At 41.1% G+C, this 17,545-nt stretch overlaps 4 protein-coding genes across 7 annotated transcripts; 1 reads left to right on the forward strand and 3 right to left on the reverse strand.

Annotated features, from left to right (window-relative positions):
• Positions 1–612: 612 nt before the first annotated feature.
• rhno1 (RAD9-HUS1-RAD1 interacting nuclear orphan 1) lies at positions 613–2,540 on the reverse strand. The gene is made up of 3 exons (XM_026361758.1): positions 2,392–2,540; positions 2,037–2,224; positions 613–1,885 (listed from the first exon to the last, which is right to left on the reverse strand). Exons 2-3 carry the CDS (start codon positions 2,199–2,201, stop codon positions 1,211–1,213), a joined length of 840 nt encoding a protein of 279 aa, XP_026217543.1. The 5' UTR covers positions 2,202–2,224; positions 2,392–2,540; the 3' UTR covers positions 613–1,210.
• Positions 2,541–2,618: 78 nt separating this feature from the next.
• foxm1 (forkhead box M1) lies at positions 2,619–7,994 on the forward strand. Of its 3 annotated transcripts, none has more exons than XM_026361739.1 (9): positions 2,619–2,766; positions 3,776–4,269; positions 4,377–4,525; positions 4,992–5,183; positions 5,310–5,438; positions 5,710–5,769; positions 6,200–6,248; positions 6,351–6,523; positions 6,921–7,994. In XM_026361739.1, exons 2-9 carry the CDS (start codon positions 3,813–3,815, stop codon positions 7,740–7,742), a joined length of 2,031 nt encoding a protein of 676 aa, XP_026217524.1. In that variant the 5' UTR covers positions 2,619–2,766; positions 3,776–3,812; the 3' UTR covers positions 7,743–7,994. The 3 variants fall into 3 exon arrangements, with proteins under 3 accessions (XP_026217524.1, XP_026217526.1, XP_026217525.1); XM_026361740.1 differs by lacking the exon at positions 2,619–2,766 and adding an exon at positions 3,275–3,681; XM_026361741.1 differs by lacking the exon at positions 5,710–5,769.
• Positions 7,995–8,138: 144 nt separating this feature from the next.
• LOC113163275 (cystine/glutamate transporter-like) lies at positions 8,139–17,538 on the reverse strand. The gene is made up of 13 exons (XM_026361753.1): positions 17,476–17,538; positions 12,538–12,718; positions 11,698–11,824; positions 11,501–11,616; positions 11,271–11,396; positions 11,081–11,180; positions 10,876–10,920; positions 10,660–10,783; positions 10,459–10,562; positions 10,273–10,369; positions 10,023–10,172; positions 9,754–9,931; positions 8,139–9,665 (listed from the first exon to the last, which is right to left on the reverse strand). Exons 1-13 carry the CDS (start codon positions 17,488–17,490, stop codon positions 9,601–9,603), a joined length of 1,428 nt encoding a protein of 475 aa, XP_026217538.1. The 5' UTR covers positions 17,491–17,538; the 3' UTR covers positions 8,139–9,600.
• On the reverse strand, positions 12,725–17,432 carry LOC113163277 (cystine/glutamate transporter-like). 2 transcript variants are annotated; one of them, XM_026361757.1, is made up of 12 exons: positions 17,295–17,432; positions 16,816–17,138; positions 16,624–16,739; positions 16,383–16,508; positions 16,150–16,249; positions 15,507–15,551; positions 15,291–15,414; positions 15,090–15,193; positions 14,912–15,008; positions 14,691–14,840; positions 14,422–14,599; positions 12,725–14,228 (listed from the first exon to the last, which is right to left on the reverse strand). In XM_026361757.1, exons 2-12 carry the CDS (start codon positions 16,974–16,976, stop codon positions 14,164–14,166), a joined length of 1,266 nt encoding a protein of 421 aa, XP_026217542.1. In that variant the 5' UTR covers positions 16,977–17,138; positions 17,295–17,432; the 3' UTR covers positions 12,725–14,163. The 2 variants fall into 2 exon arrangements, with proteins under 2 accessions (XP_026217542.1, XP_026217541.1); XM_026361756.1 differs by lacking the exon at positions 17,295–17,432 and having other exon boundaries at positions 16,816–17,287.
• Positions 17,539–17,545: the final 7 nt, after the last annotated feature.

Genomic DNA, 17,545 nt, shown 5'->3' on the forward strand with positions numbered 1-17,545 from the left:
TATATTGATGAAATGTTGCACTCTTTGTGATGATTTTGCATTTCCTTAAGGTTGTTTTGAATTATTGATGTCTCTTTTAGGTCACTGCATCCTTGCATCTGTTTTATGTCACTCTCTGTGGGTACTTTGAATCTTATTGCAGTTGTATTGTCTGTCCTTATGGTCATTCTGTTTCTTTTAGGCTCCTGTGCATCACTAGCACCTCTTGCAGGACACATCTCTTTGCAGTTGCTTTCAGTCTCTTTGTGGTCATTGTGCATGTTTTTGCAGGTCATCTTATTTTGGCTCTTTTGTTACTGGGTTATCTTTCACCAGGGGGGGCCTTGACCATTTGGCTTGTGTCTAGTAGGCCCATTGGGTAATCCAACCATGGCACTTATGTCCTGATCAGTACCATGCTGCAACCATTACAGTACAAATGTCCTCTTTTAGTTATGTGTGATAATTAGATAAGGATCCATCAGCCAACTATCTGAACCTAGCAAGACACCGGTTCTGCATGTGCTGTCCTTCCTTTCTGAATGATTGTTTAATATTTCATTTCTCAAAGCATTAAAGCTAATTCTTACCCACAAATATTTTAATTAATCACTGTATATTATTTTGCTTTTCTATGTATGTATTTATTCCATATATCTTTTGCAAAACAGTTGAAAGAGACATTTTTAAGTTCCACAGCATTGCTCACAAACATAAAGCAGTGATCGTGTGATATTTCAGCAACCCATTGGTTTATATACACCCACATATATAAAAAATAAAGTTACTGACAAAAGCATACAATGTCTGTCAATTCAGGCAATGTGATATCAGTTACAGGCCATGTAGACACAGCCTTTCTCTATGTATCTTAGTATCAGAAGCATTAAAAAATGCTAGAGGTCAAGTTTGGATTTGAATGTAAGGATTGCCTCTGATTTGCAACATAATCTATAACTGCACAGTATAACTGGAAGCTATTGAAACACACTCTCACCTAAAGTAAATGCTATTTAAACACTGCAATAATTAACTGCAATTTGAATGCATTTACAATTTAATTATGGTTAAAATCATATCTGACTATGCAGAGGGGGTGGGCGAGAAGTGTTATTTCATAATATCCTTGGCTTATCATTATAAGGTTTGATAAAACAAAAAATGGTCCAGTGAATAATCAGTGTTTATTATTGGCATTATTGCCTGATCTTTTTCTGATCAACTCCCTACATCAGCTGTGAATTAGCACATCTGAGTCAGAGAGATGACCCCTCTCCTTTAACAACATCATCAAACCCCTCCTCCTCTTCCATGTCACCTTCAACCCATAATCCCTCTCTGGTGTGTCAGCCACCAAAATGTCAGGTGGCTGATTATGTGGTGGTGTACATGGCTGAGCAAGTAATGAGTGTACAGTGGGGAAGTAAGAACAACTACTCCTGTCTTCTACTGCTTTTGGAGTGTCCACATCAGGTGGAGGAGCAACACTGCTGACCTCAGTGGGGGCAGGTGTGGAAACTCTGTCTGCTGGAACTCTGCATATCTCTGTTACTTGAATAGATGTACTTTCATCACTGCAGGAGGATGCAGCACCACCAGATAATTTCTTCACATTCCTTTCTCGGATTGAGGCCGACTGTCTCTTTGGTGTATGTTCATTGGAAACAGTCCTTCCTTTGTTAGACTCAACAGCAGACTCTGCAGCTTTCTTTGTGCATGTGCGCTTTGGGTGATGAGACTGGTCTCTTAGTCTTGTATGAAATGATAGTGAAGGGAATTTGCACACGCTGTTTTTCCTAGATAACTGACTGCAACTGTCGAGGATGCTTGTGGCAGACTGGCATTTTCTCCTCCCTCGTCTCACAGGAGGTGCAGCTGTAAGGGAACTGTCAAATTGTGGACTTACCTGAAAGAAATAAACTATGGTAAACAAAGAGTATAAAAAATAAATGACTCGTAACAATTATATTCTCTAAACTGTACAAAACTGTGTAATGCTGTGGCTTATCCGTTGGGCTTTGTTGCTAAATGACAACCACAGAGAATGATCATCTTACCCAACTAGTGAGAGCTGTGCTGTTGTGTGTTTGTCTCTCTGTAAAAAAGTCTCTGGGATTAAGTGCTGATCGGACTTCAGGCACATTTTGACGTCTGGCTCCACACAAAGGCCGCTCCAGAAATAGCAGGGAAGGCTTTTCTGTCTTTGTGGCTTTACGGGGCATTAATAGAAATCATTCCTGAACACCTGGTGGAAAATAAAACATCACTAAATCAGTAACACTGCCTTATTCGAGTAGCTACTAGCTGAACTTCACTGATCGCAGATCCATGGCATGATATACGTCAGCAGCTATCTGTGGAGCTTTGGACGTTACGTTGTATTCATCACAACTATCTCAATTCTATACTTACCATGGTGTGTTTTTTTCGGTGCTCAATGAATCACTATATACAGTAAATACGTCTAAATACGTCTATTAAAAGGTTTTCAGTTCATTGTCGTTGTCTTCTCACAGTTTTGTTTCCGTTGTCTAGTCTTCATTTCCCGGTTTCACTCATGGTCTCCTCTGATTGGTCCTCTCTCTTCTTCTGTGCGACTGCTATTGGTGCCATTTTATATCACGTGATCGACGTCACGGGGGCAGCACCCACAGCGCCAAAATTCAAAAACGTTTCTGAGTCGAGCAGACGGCATGTAAATAACACTACACCAAACCATGGACTGTTTGATTCAGCTTCCAGCAGGAGTCCAGTCAAGCGGAATTGTTTAACATCAGTAATATGAAGGTTTGGCGTTCTCTATATTTGTTTTACTGACATTACTGCTAGCGTTTCGCGACGGCTCCCCACGTAGCGTTAGCTAACTTAGCTTAGCTTTCTGTGTGTTGGCTGGCTTTACGCTAGCCGACAGCAACCTGCTATCCAAGTTAGGTTCACCTAGAGCATAGTTAGTCTGCAAATTTGTACTCTAAATGAAACTAAATGGATGTTTCCGGCCGTGTTAATCCACATAATTATTAAAACTGGTACGATGCATGTTTTACTTAGCTTGCTAGTTACGTGTCAGTGTAGCTTAATGTCACACCAAACTAAATTTATGCAATATAATATTGTAATGTACTCATTGATTTATATTCAGTTCTACACTGGTACCAAACTATTTAAAATGTCTATTAAACATTATAAATGACTCTTCAATTTGGCACGTCTCATGTCGTTTCATTGTACCGTCCATTGTTGTTACCCTTGGCTAATGTTCAATAGAAAGCTAATCTGGTGTGCTGTATTATTTGCGGTATTTTCAGGAGGTTATATCCTAACATCTCGTGTTAATGTTAAAAAGGTCATCATTAATAAATGTCAACTTTGAACGTTTGGAAAATGGCGTTAAACGTTATACAAGGTCCGTTAACTGGCACAATCCAACGACAGTTGTTCTAGAAGGCGAAAGTGAACAGCACCAACTGATGCCTGAAACTAAGCTGCTTAGCTGAACGGATTATGTGAAGCTGAGCCTGAGGTTTATTTTACCTATTAGCATCTATCCATTGCGTATAGTTTGTTCGGAGTGGTATTTAATTAGTATAAATCGATTAGCATACGGAAGAACTGTTTTAACTTAGCCAGGTTAACAGTTGGACTAGCTAGCTAGTGATTTAGCATCGACTTCATCTCTTCTGTCCGGAAAACGTTAATCTACCGGTAATTCCAGTTTGTACGGTTTGTTGGTACAAATTAATACGTTCTAGCAATGTGTTGTTTACAATCAATAATTTGTACCCGTGTTATGTTGTAGAATATCAGTAAACACCAAGGGGCTTTTCAGTGAACTGATGACCATGAGACGGAGCCCAAGAAGACCCCTGATTCTCAAAAGGAGAAAGTTGCCCTTTCAGCAAAATGACCCACCAGCAGCTGAATCACAAAGCCAATGTGATGCATCCCTCTCCAAAGAGCCTTCAAAACCAGCTGCCAGCCAGTGCTTCCCTGATGGGATCCGCATTATGGATCACCCTTCCATGTCTGATACTCAGGTGGTGGTCATTCCCAAAACAGCAGACCTACAAAGTGTCATTGGGGCCCTCACTGCAAAAGGCAAAGAGAGTGGTCTCCAGGGACCGAACAAGTTCATCCTTCTGAGTGAGAATGGCAACAGCGGGAATGGATCTTTTTGTCAACCTGCTACTGAGGGGAATAATGTCACAGCAAGCAGTACAGGTGGAAATTCAGTGAAAGCAGAAATGACCCACCGCTCGCCAGATGCTAAACCTCTTACAGGGATTAAACAATGTATGGGTTTTAATTTCCTGATATAATATTCCAAATAAATTGTGGAATTAGTTTCAGCTCTTTAATAGCACTGGTACAAAGTTGTTCAATCTGCTTTTCTTTATTAGTGAACAAGGAACTTGAATGTGGTCCTTTAGATGACAGCCTCACCAACATCCAGTGGCTCGGCAGAATGAGCACATGTGCCTTTGAACCAGATCCTACCAAGCAAATGGGCAACAAGGAGAACCAAAACACAGCCTCGCAGGTTTTCCAGGTCAGCTACTGCCTCTTGTCACCTCACTAGTCCACCTCACATCTCACTAGAATGTCATCACATTCTGATTCATAATGACTTTCCATATATTTAGGAGCAAAAATGGTTGTGCTGCTAGCTTTGAAATGTATTAATGACCATGAAATGTAATTAAATGCTGTGATCTACTTTTTGAGGCTTATTGCACATATAGGAAAAGAAACATCAGTGAGCTGCAAATTGAAAGTCTTACGCACAAATTACTTAAATAGCACACAGTACACCACTGGGATTGCATTGGATACATCTGTGCAGTATTGCATTTACTATAAATAATGATATTACAGAAATGAATGTTGTGTTCTTTTATTGAACCTAATGCTAAATTGAACAATACTGTAAGTTGCTCAGCCATCTGAGTGGCTATTTGTAGCTGACTAGACATAGATCACACCAATAGTAAAATTTTCTTCTCTATTTTTTACAGGCACACAATCCACAAATGAATGTAGAAGCTGTTCAGCAACATGTGTCGGAGAGGCCACCGTACTCCTACATGGCCATGATCCAGTTTGCTATCAACAGTAGAAAGAACAGGATGATGACACTGAAAGAGATTTACATGTGGATTGAGGACCACTTTCCTTATTTCAGAGAGGTGGCCAAACCAGGATGGAAGGTACTTTAAAACAGAGAAATAAACAATGTTTGGAATCATTTACTAGAACAGATAATGGATCAAAGTAATGGAGAACCACTTATTGAAACAAGCATTAAACATTGTTTTGATCATTTGTAATTGCAGAATTCCATCCGCCATAACCTCTCTCTGCACGACATGTTCATTCGTGAAACGTCACCAGATGGTAAAATTTCTTTCTGGACCATTCGGCCTGAAGCTAATCGATGCCTCACTCTTGATCAGGTTTACAAGGTGTGCACAAATGATTTTTTTTTATCACTCTCACTCTTCTCACATCCTTGAATCCCTATAAACAAGTTGTGAAACTGAATTGATCCTTGTGTGTTAATGTTAATGATCATTTTGGGATTATTGTCATCACTGTGTTTTTAACTTTCAGGACAAAGACATCAGACTTCTGCCATAATTTGTATATCCATTGTCATATTTGGTGCTTTCAAATGTATGTTGAATTTTTTTCCAAACCTTATGGATTTCTTCTCATTCCACCCCCACTCTACAGCCTGGTTGTGACCCAATGACTGCTCCTGTTCCAGTGCCAATGGTTTTATTGCCCCATGAAGTAAGATGGATTTTCCATTATCTGTTTTTACCTTTGCAGTAAGGTGAAAGAAAGCAGAAAAGGGACAGAACACTTCACAACTTCATTGCCTGTTTGTTCCCAGAATCTTGGACCCAAAGAGTGCAGCTGCAGCTTGTGATTTTTTTCCCCCCTCCCTTCTCTTATCATAGCAAGGAAGCAGAGAGACTGAGGTCACACTGTGCTAGTGTGCTATAAGACAACGCTTCTTGTCCGCCAGGGCATGTGTATACTCATAAGAATATCCATTGTTTCTCCGTAATAATGTAGGGACAGTCTACCTTTGACCTTTCAGATCATAAACAATGTAAAGCCGCATGTTGTCATTTAAGAGTAGCCAGCAATGGGAGCATTTAAAATGCCAACTATTTTCACCATAAAAAGTAATGTCACCATCTGATACTTTTCACAGCAACAAAAGAGGATGCTTCATGATGCAAGAAAAACACCAACTGGCTCTGGTGAGACGAATTTAGCAAATGGACAAAAACGTCATTAATTATTCACCTTTGACAAATGGGTCTTTAAGATATCATGCTCTGTTCTTGTCTTTCTGTGTTTAGAGAGAAAGATGAAGCCTCTTCTCCCTCGAACCGATTCCTATTTGGTCCCTATCCAGCTCCCCGTCACTTCCTCTGTCTACCTGCCGAGCTCATCAGCTTCTTTCCCTCAAGTCTGTTCACAGCAGAAACGCAACACTTCACGAGGAACCAAGAGAGTCCGGATAGCTCCTAAGGTAAAAAGCATGCTCTAAGGATTGTAGCCACTGTTTCCTTGTTGATGACTTGAAGTTGTTTTTTTTCTTGTTGTTTTTTTATTCTTTCTCTCGATGACCTTGTTGACTGGCACCGGTCCATCAGCAGATAAGATGTCAATTGCAGATTGTTGATTTGATTCCTTTTGAAACCAATATTTTACTCCATTTACAGTGTTTGCTATTAATAACACATCTTCAAGAACTTAAAGCAAGTCCAGTTGCGACTGAACAGCTGTTTTGGTATAACCATGATCTGGATGGTTTAGATATTTCAGCTTATAGACTTAATAATGAGGATGGATTTCCTGTTTGTGATTGTGAGTTACCTTTAATGTGACAATAGGTAAACTTGTAAATTTGTATTGTTATGTCACAGGTGACACAAAGTGACAACCCAGCTGTAGTAGAGTATCCTCAGAAGAACGGAGACCTTAAGGTGGAGGTGAAGGAAGAGTCTGTATATGTTCCGATTAAATGTGAGACTCCTAAAGCCCTGCCAAAGAGACAAACCAGCAGCTCTCGACGGAAACAGCGCCTGGTTCACTCTCTTCACGAGGAGCCTGTCCTCCTCTGCCCTGATAATACTTTCTTTGACTCCGGCGTTGCCTCAGATGCCTCAACTTTCCATGACATGCACGATACTGAGCTGGATGAGCAGCGGCACGAGCAGCCCAGCCCAGAGAGGGAGTTCTCCTCCAAGACCCCCATAAAAAGTAGCAACCATCTAACCTCCTCCACACCCAGCAAGCCCCCCTCTAATGTCATTCCTGAGCCCTGGAAAGTGACCCCAGTGGGTAAAGGGAGCCAAAACGTTCTGGACTTCAGCCCTATTCGCACACCAGGTGGTCCTGCAGTCACACCACGGCACGACTACACCACCTTCAGCTTCAGCAGCACACCCTTCAAAGACTGGCCTCTCTTTAGTTCCCCCAGAGAGCTGCTCACAACCGCTCCCTCTAAAGGGACCAGACCAGTGGACTCGCCCATCGAATGCCTCAGGAGCAGCTGCTCTAGAGAGCTGCTTCAGACAGGAAGCGCCACACCTGCTAACCGCTCAATCACAGAGGGACTCGTTCTGGATACCATGAACGACAGCCTGAGCAAGATACTGGTGGACATTAGTTTCTCTGGTTTGGATGATGAGGACCTAGGAATGGCTAACATTAGCTGGTCGGAGTTCATTCCTCAATTTAAGTAGCCAGACAGTAAGAACACACTTTGTATAACTTACATGTGTCGAGTTTTATAAAACACTATAAGCAGGAGCCCCCACATAGGAAGAGCAAGGCAGATGAAAATGTAGGATATCTACGGTTGAGTAAACTGGACACCAGAAACCTTGGAAAAGGTTAAAAACTAAATTAACATTGGCTGAAGGCAGTTACCGTGGTCAAAGTGATACCATTACACGTAGATCCATATCAAATAGGAAGAGTATAGAAGTTATTCTTGGAATGCCACCGTTATTGAAGATTAGTAGTTTTTAGTTAATTGGCTTCAGTTTAAACCTGCTTAAATTTACTCCAGGCCTCAAAGCACAAGTCATTCAATTGAACCTTTTTGATACATTTAAAAAGTGCTGACGCTTTAAAAACCATTAGTCTGCTTTTTGGAAGTCCAATTTGAGAAAGAGGGACAGGGGAACTTTAATTTTAGTTACCAGCTCAAATAAACAAGCAGCTCACTTCTCATCCCTCACATCAGATGCTCCTCTCCACCTCTGGCTTACTGTCTGCATCAGTCATTTACTGCCTCAGCATCAGTTCTTTTTCTGTGTTTACACGTTGTCCTGTCCTGTGTTCGCTTTTCATCCTTCCTGTCATATCCGTCTGTACTTTTGAAGGAATCACTAGAGAAGAGAGATATGCGTTTATGTATGTTGATTTGCACATTTTAATATATAATTAGCTTTTACATATGTAAATGGAAATACGCTATATTGCCTAATAAGCCAGTGAGTTGCCCCTGTGTCATCTGGTTCAGCCAGACCACTGGGATTGACTTTTAGATTGTGATGCAGGATTTTTAGCAATAAACTATGGCAGAGTAATACAAATAGCACTAACAGCAATAGGCTTGTTTTTTTGTATGTTGATTTTAGAACTGTCTTCACCACTTGACTTTATAAACCCTCAGTCATTGTTCTTCAGTATCAACTTCAGGGCACTTTGCACCCCTAGAGAGACATTTTGCATGCATGGACATGACATCAAGGCCGCATTTCATATCTTTGGGAACAAAATACTGAATGTTTTATTTATCTAGCACGGATTGTTTCCTGTAGCAACAAATACAACCATTATTTGTTATAAAGCACAAACAAGGAATCTAGGGGGGAAAAATGTTTGCATGACCACATCTGAAAAACAGAATACGAGATGTGCCCAATTTTGAAGATGCCACAAAATAATGTATGGCTTTAATAATTAATTCAGGTTTGTTAGCGTGCATGTTTATTTGTGAGAGTTTTCACACTGCAGTAAGTTGATCTGTTTACAGTTGGCATTGAGTGTAAAGTGTTGTGGTTTATAGTGAGCAGCGCTGTTCCTTGTTGGTTTGTCTATGGCTGTACAATAAACCTGTTGGTGTTGGTGCCTCATACAGCATGAAGTGCTTTTATCATCCTTACGATCACATTTGATCTGCCTCTTTTATTTCACATTCAAGCAATATAAATAGACACGTATAAATTGTATATTATGTTAAAGACAAAACTATACAGCAAGGCTGCTTGTTTATATTTAAATGAAGGAACTTTACAGGTTTAGCTGTGATTCAAAAATCAGTTTCATTGGTTTGATAGACTTTTGTTTTTTGTACAATTGAAGCAGAGTTTAAACTGTTCATGAAGGATAAATGAATGCCTATTATTCAGGTGTCAATTTCTGTTAAAAGTGCAATTGTTCAATGCACAGTTTAGTTAAATTCAGCATTAAAGGTGTTCATGAGAAGTCAGTTTGACCTTACACAATTTCTTCTAGTATCAGAATCAACACTACACATGTAAACAAAAGAAAGCTTCTGAGACTTTTTAAGTAGAAGGTAGACTGAGATCTTCAGTATGTCTGAATTTCCTGTTGAACCACCTCCAGAAGGAGCTGCAGATGCATGCTGAAGTAGTCTGGGAATGATGAGGAGAATAAGATATTCATTTGTTTCCACGTGAATCAGTCAGCTAAGACAAGTTGGCAGATCTCATCATGACTTACCAGAGATGTACTTGAATCTGTTTGGCAGACGGAAGCGCTGAACAGTCAAATAATAGACAGGGATTCCAGTCAGCATGAGAGCACAACTTCGCCCTGTGTTCCAGGGGTCTGAATACAGAGACAGGCCCACGATGAAGAAGCAAACCACTGTAAAGATGACTGCTATGACCGCGGGCACCTTTAGGAGAACAGAACAAATATGAAAAGGTTTTTTACAGCGGGATTAAAACTAATCTGCAGTTGAGCACAACAACTACCGACACACTGACCTTAAAAGGTCTTGGGTGGAGAGGGAAGCGATAACGATGGACGAGCATCCCCAAGGTTGTCAAGGCGACGAAGAACCATCCAGCAAAGGAGGAAAAAGTGATGAGTTGGTAGATTTCTCCACCGAACAACATCAAAATAACCAGGGGATACTGTAGAGACAGACTATGCAGCCTTAATGACAAACCACTAGTCCCACTGTGTTGTACTGGGTTTATAATGCTGCTCCATAGTGTGTGGAGAGAACCTCACCTGTAACAGAACTGCAGGTAAAGGAGTTCGTCTGCGGATGTGAATCATGGAAAAGATCGATGGCCAGTGTCCCTCCCTTGCTCCCACAAACAGCGTCCTACAGCACAGCAGGTAGGACTAAATGTGGGTAATGTGAGCATAAGTGTTAAAATACAGCACTTATTATTCTGTCTACACCCACAATACCTGGGTGATGTAAAATAGCCACCATTCAGTGTTCCAAAACAGGACAGAGCCACAAGAATGGGAATCACTAAGGCCAATCCTGGGAGAGCACGATTGGCAAATGTCTGCAGACACACAGATGTTCAATCAGACCAACACACAAACACATAGTAGTAAATGTGTTCCTTCTTATTTCACAGTTCTGTACAGTGTAGCACTAACCACAGCCACAGCATCAGACATCAGCAGCTCACTTGGAGTCATCATGGTGTAGTAGGCCACATTAACAAGGACATAGAAGATTGTCACTGTCACCATGGACAGGATTATTGCCAGAGGGATGTTTCTGAGGATACAACATAAACACAAAGACGTTTAATATGCAACCTAACTTTTAGAAACTGATTAACTAGAAAACAAATGTCAGATATTAAATACCTATTTGGGTTAATGACCTCTTCTGTGATACAATTCAAATTGGTCCTGAAGGAAAAAGGAAAAGCTTCAACACACAGACGTGGATTGTTGTATTTACTATCTCAGGTCTCAGTGAAGGATTGTATTTATATTGGTATATCCTGTATTAAAAGATCCTATATGTGGCGAGTTGCACTAGTGCTCCCACTGCAGTGGACTGGCTTACCATCCACCGTAGGCATATAGACCATTATAGAAGGCAATCGGTAACGTAGCCAGTGTCAAAGACTCAATTTCAAAACCTTTCTGTAAATTTTCAGTTCTTCCTGGAAAAAAATAAACATACAGAGATAGAAGCTTAACAAATGATGTTGTTAGGACCTGAGTGAGCAGCACTAAAGGTTTCGTTCTCTCACCTTTGACCAATGCCATGAAACCAGGGACGATGATGAGGACCAGGGCAAACATCTTAGTAAACGTTAACGTCACCTGAATGCGAGAGGCCGTGGTCACACTCCAGCAGTTCAATGCCACAACAAACGCTGCAGAGACACAAACAGCTGGTAAGAGAAAGATTTCTGTACATAAAGGTACAGAGCAGTATAATGATACTGTGGCTGGAAGGAGAAGGAATGAAACCACTCACTCACTGCCAGGACGCTGACAAGTTTGATGAGCACTATGGGAGCAGCACAAGGTGCAAAAAACGGCTCCACCACATAGCGGCCAAACGCAAGAGACACATAAGAAACTGAAGCCGGCCTGGAGATGAATATGGTGTTTATATAGTTTTGTAACCTAACTTTAAATCGCTACTAATTTTATGTCTAAAACAAAACCAACCTGGTGAATATGAACGTCACCCAGAGACGTAAGAAGGCAGGCAGAGGTCCCAGTGTCTCCAATAAATAAGTGTACTGGCTTCCTGATTTTGTAAAACTGGTGCCCAGTTCAGCAAAACACAAAGCTCCTAATGGAACAAGCAAAAGAGCAGAGTTCAAACAGAATGCAGAATGCATACAGAACATGCAAAACGCAATCAAAGCAGTTCCGCAGTAAAACAGCATTGTTTAACTACAGTGCTGTGAATATTAGATCTATATATCTATTTCTCAGAGAAATATGATTGTCTGCCTTATCGCTGTTGATCAAGACACAGAGGAATGACCTTCTTTGTTGTTTGGATGACATAAAGCTAGTTTGGAGGGAGTGTCCACTCTCGTTTACCATTTCTGAACTTCTGTCATCGTTCTAACCTTGAAATAGCAGCTGCAAGAGGAGGCGGTGTGAGCTGTGTTGCCCAAAAACGGACAGGAAGAGGTGTCAAAATGCAGTTAATATAGGTTATTTGCAGAGCACACACAATCAAAGTCTGTCCCGAATGTGGTGTGACAGACAGACCTGAGAAGAGTCTAACAAAGTGACGCATGTTCACCCCTGAGAGACCTGCACTGTTAGTTTCAGCTGCTTTGTTCTCCCAGTCATTCTTCCGTTAATATAAAACAATTAAAAAACAAACAACACATCTTTATTATCTAGGAAAATTTAGAAACAAACACTGGTTTCCTCTCATGTTCCATCTCAGATTCAATACATGCATCAAATTCTATATAAATAACAGTATAAAAAATACAGTTTTCACATAGAGAGACCACAGATTAATGAGAGCATGAAGCCTCTTACCGAACATTGAGAGGACTCCACACAGCGCCCACACCAGCAGAGAGAGCCCCACACTGCCACTGTTCATCAGGACTCCTTTGGGCGCGATGAAGATCCCACTGCCCACCACTATACCGATGATGAAGGACACAGCCGGCAGCAAGCCGATCTCTCTCCGGAGGTGCACCACCTCATCTTCTGTCTTCTCCTTCCTCATCTGTTTAGGTGTCAGAAATCTTTTTAGTATCAAACTGGAAAAGTCGCAGTTACATCACAGACTTGTTAAGGTGCTATCTAGGATGTTCTCATTAGAAAGCTGGATGTCTTTGGGGTCTTTAGTTAGTCCGGACGTCCCGCTGAGCCACCTCCAATAGGATCTACAGCTGCATGGTTTAGTAGTCTGGAAATGCAGAAGAGAATCAGAGTGGGAACAAGCTGAGAAGTCTTTTTATACCCCGGTTTAACCTAAATCTTTAACTATATAAAAGCAATGAGGTTATAATAACAACCCAAAGTTAATGTGTCAAAGCATTAGTTCCAACTAGAATTTACAAAGTTAAAAGAAACAGGCCAGAGTACAGTTTAGTAATCTTTAAACTGTAATTCATTGTTGGTTTTAGTGTCTGTAGGGCTGCAAATGACAAATCAGGAAAGACAATAGGATGGACGATGGGTTGAAGGGGTTAGAAGGACACGGTCACTGGTAGAGTTGAACAGTGCAGGTTTACGTCTGACAGGTGACACAAAGCGACAATCCAGAGATTAGGAAGGACTAAGTGTGGGCTCTGACTGTGACACAGTTTTAGTTTAAGTTAAATCTTGTGTGCAGAAGAGTTAAAGAAAAAACCACGTTCTTAAAGACCAGTACACCTACAATATGTCCAGTAAATACAGACCCAGAAACTCATCTGTGTCCATTCTAATCTGGACACTAAATATCATATATTATATTGACAGAACGTCAGTCTATGGGTGTGTAATATAACTTGTAAGTGTGGTTGCATTGCTTCATGCTAAATTTTGGATTAGATACTGTAGGTGTGGTGGCCCATCAAGAGTGTTCATTCCTCCAGCTTATCCACATGTAGCTTTTACCTCCTTCAGACTATTTAACATACACATGATTCGGTTATTGTAACTCAGACCAGGAAACAGCACCTCTCCTGTGGTCACCTGTAGCAGCACCAGTACTCCACAGACCAAAAACTTTATCCCAAGTCCAACTGTTCGACCTGCCTTGTTCTTCAAATTACATTTAAATAAGTGCAAATGGACCAGTGCAGAATCTGCACCCTCACACCAACAGTGAAGCCAAACGCCTGTACAATGTATTGTGTATTTAAATAAAGCATGAAACACTTTCTAGATCTGTATTACAAAAAAAACTTTATTGGTCTTTCCACAACTTTGTTCAGCCTTACAATCCAAGCTGCATTCAGCAAGTCACACACCTCATCTATCTCCAGGACAGTTTTGCTTATTGTGAGTATAGTTGCAATTGTATATTTAAAAAATCTTATAGTATCAAAATGGACAGTCACAACACACTACTTGAAAATGTAAACTAAATGTAATATAAAGCTTCTACAACACATCAACTCAGTATCCAGGAGGTTTTCAGTGGAAAGTGAAATGTCTTTGAGATCTTCAATGCGTCCGAATTTCCTGTGGAACCACTTTTAGCAACATCTGCAGATGCTTGCTGCAGTAGTCTGGCAACGTAGGAGAGAACCAGAGTTACGACAGTTATATAAGTTTAACATGTCAAATCCTGAAGTCATGATTATAAACAATTATAAACCTCAAACTAACAAAAGTCTAACAAGTTTGTTCCTGTGGCTTTCATTAATTATTTCCCATGAATCAGTCAGCTAAGACAAGTTGGCAGATCTCGTTATAACTTACTGAAGATGTGTCTCAATCTGTTTGGCAGACGGAAGCGCTGAACAGTCAAATAATAGACAGGGACTCCAGTCAGTGCGAGAATGCAGCCTCGCCCTGTGTTCCACGGGTCTGAATACAGAGACAGGCCCACGATGAAGAAGCAAACCACTGTAAAGATGACTGCTATGACCGCGGGCACCTTTAGGAGAACAGAACAAATATGAAAAGGTTTTTTACAGAGGGATTAAAACTAATCTGCAGTTGAGCACAACAACTACCGACACACTAACCTTAAAAGGTCTTGGGTGGAGAGGGAAGCGATACCGATGGACGAGCATCCCCAAGGTTGTCAAGGCGATGAAGAACCATTCAGCAGAGGAGGAAAAAGTGATGAGTTGGTAGATTTCTCCATTGATTAACATTAACACCACCAAGGGATACTGTAGAGACAGACAATAAACAAACTGAAAACTCTATAATGCTGCTCTACAGTGTGTGGAGAGTCCTTCACCTGTAACAGCACAGCAGGTAAAGGAGTTCGTCTGTGGATGTTAATCATGGAAAAGATCGTTGGCCACTGTCCCTCCCTGGCTCCCACGAACAGCATCCTGCAAAACAGACCGTGGGATGTAAATCAGAGACCTGGAGCATGAGTGGGAAAGACAATAACTTTTCAGCAACCACAATACCTGGGTATTGCAAAGAAACCACCATTAAGCGTTCCAAGACAAGAAAGAGCCACAAGAATGGGAATCACTAAAATCAATCCTGGGAGAGCACGACTGGCAAATGTCTGTAGACACACAGATGTTCAATCAGACCAACACACAAACACATAGTAGTAAATGTGTTCCTTCTTATTTCACAGCTCTGTGCAGTGTAGCACTAACCACAGCCACAGCATCAGACATCAGCAGCTCACTTGGAGTCATCATGGTGTAGTAGGCCACATTAACAAGGACATAGAAGATTGTCACTGTCACCATGGACAGGATTATTGCCAGAGGGATGTTTCTGAGGATACAACATAAACACAAAGAAGTTTAATATGCAACCTAACTTTTAGAAACTGATTAACTAGAAAACAAATGTCAGACATCAAATACCTGTTTGGGTTAATGATCTCTTCTGTGACATAATTCAGATTGAACCTGAAGGAAAAAAAGAAAAGTTCCAACACAGAGACGTGGATTGTTGTATTTTGGTTTTGTTTTTTATAAATCTGTGTGTTGCCATCCAGTTATCCCCAGAAATATCTTGACGGTGACAGAGTTTTATGCCTTTGCCTCTGTACACCACCACAATAGATTTAAATTAAATCAGTCAAGATGTAATCGCAATTTTCCATTTAGGCCATTTTAAGCAGGCAATTGACTGACAAGGATTTCATTGGTGCAGTCTGTTCCCTTTGCAGACTGAAGGTCTGGAGTTAATATCACATATTTGGGTTGAGTTGGTGATTGGCAGCTCTTTGATTGGAGCTACCAATATAAATTTGGCTCTCTGTGCTGCTGTTTAACTGGCGAGTTAAACAGCAGCACATGACCTGAGAGATCGTGAGAACTTGAAGCTTATTACCACTGGTAAATAAGAAAAAAATAGGAAAAGCCAGATTACAAATCCCTTGTGGTTGTGTATAAAAGCAAAATCATAAAAACTGTGCATTGTCCAGATACTTCCCGGCCTAAATGTATGTGTGTGAACAATGACAAGTTGTACTAGTGCTCACACTGCAGTAGACTTGCTTACCATCCACCATACGTATATAGACCATTATAGAAGGCAAGTGGCAGTCGATCTAATGTTAATGAGTCAACCTCAAAACCATTCTGTAAAGGCTCTGCCTTTCCTGAAAAAAAAAAAAAAAAGGATAAACAAAAAGTGAGAAGTTCCACATAATCAAGTGGCTTCTACTTGACAGGACCTGGTAGGATACAGGTGCTGTCCCTGTGTCCTCAGCAGCAACAGTTACATCCTCTCACCTTTGGCCAGTGCAATGAAACCAGGGACGATGATGAGGACCAGGGCAGACATCTTAATGAACGTTAATGCCACCTGAGTGCGAGAGGCCATGGTCACACTCCAGCAGTTCAATGCCACAACAAACGCTGCAGAGACAAAGTGAAACAGCTGGTATGAGGTATACTCATGGATCTACATTTTGTGCATACAGAGCAGTAAAATGATACTGTGGGTGGAAGGAGAAGGAATGAAACCACTCACTCACTGCCAGGACGCTGATAAGTTTGATGAGCACCGTGGGAGCAGCACAAGGTGCAAAAAACGGCTCCACCACATAGGAGCTGAAAGCCAGGGAAACGGTGGAAGACGAAGCCGGCCTGGAGATGGAAAATATATTTTGTTTTGCGATTTGATTACAAGTCATAATCGTTTTATGTCTAAAACAAAACTGACCTAGTGAAAAAGAACGTCATCCAGAGTCGTAAGAAGGCAGGCAGAGGTCCCAGTGTCTCCAGTAAATAAGTGTACTGACCCCCTGATTTTGTAAAACTGGTGCCCAGTTCAGCAAAACACAAAGCTCCTAATGGAACAATCAAAAGAGCAAATAAGAACATAGTGTGAAAATAGGATTACAGATAAATAGGATTGTCTTCCTTTGCATTAGTGATCAGTACAGAGAGGTGGCTGCAAGAGGAAGTATTGCTGCAGTGCACACAGTCGACGTCTGTCCCTCATGCTGTGGAGAATCCTGCAGTGGTCGTGTTGGCCTTGTTATTCTTTCATTCATGTAAAAAAAATAAGATACAGGTTCGATTTCTGTGTCAGATCCAGTGAATACTGTATTTAATGACATTTAAAGTATGTAAGTATTGGATTAGACTGTTCAGTGTTGGTAACAGACCACAAATGAATGAGTGCATGAAGCCTCTTACCGAACATTGAGAGGACTCCACACAGCGCCCACACCAGCAGAGAGAGCCCCACACTGCCACTGTTCATCAGGACTCCTTTGGGCGCGATGAAGATCCCACTGCCCACCACTGTACCGACGATGAAGGACACAGCCGACAGCAGGCCGATCTCTCTCCGGAGGTGCACCACCTCATCTTCTGCCTTCTCTTTCCTCATCTGTTTTGGTGTCTGAGTTTTTGTTTTGTTTTTTTTTATCTCAAACTGGAAAAAT

The sequence above is a fragment of the Anabas testudineus genome, chromosome 23 (genome assembly GCF_900324465.2).
Source record: "Anabas testudineus chromosome 23, fAnaTes1.2, whole genome shotgun sequence".
Lineage (NCBI taxonomy): Eukaryota > Metazoa > Chordata > Actinopteri > Anabantiformes > Anabantidae > Anabas > Anabas testudineus.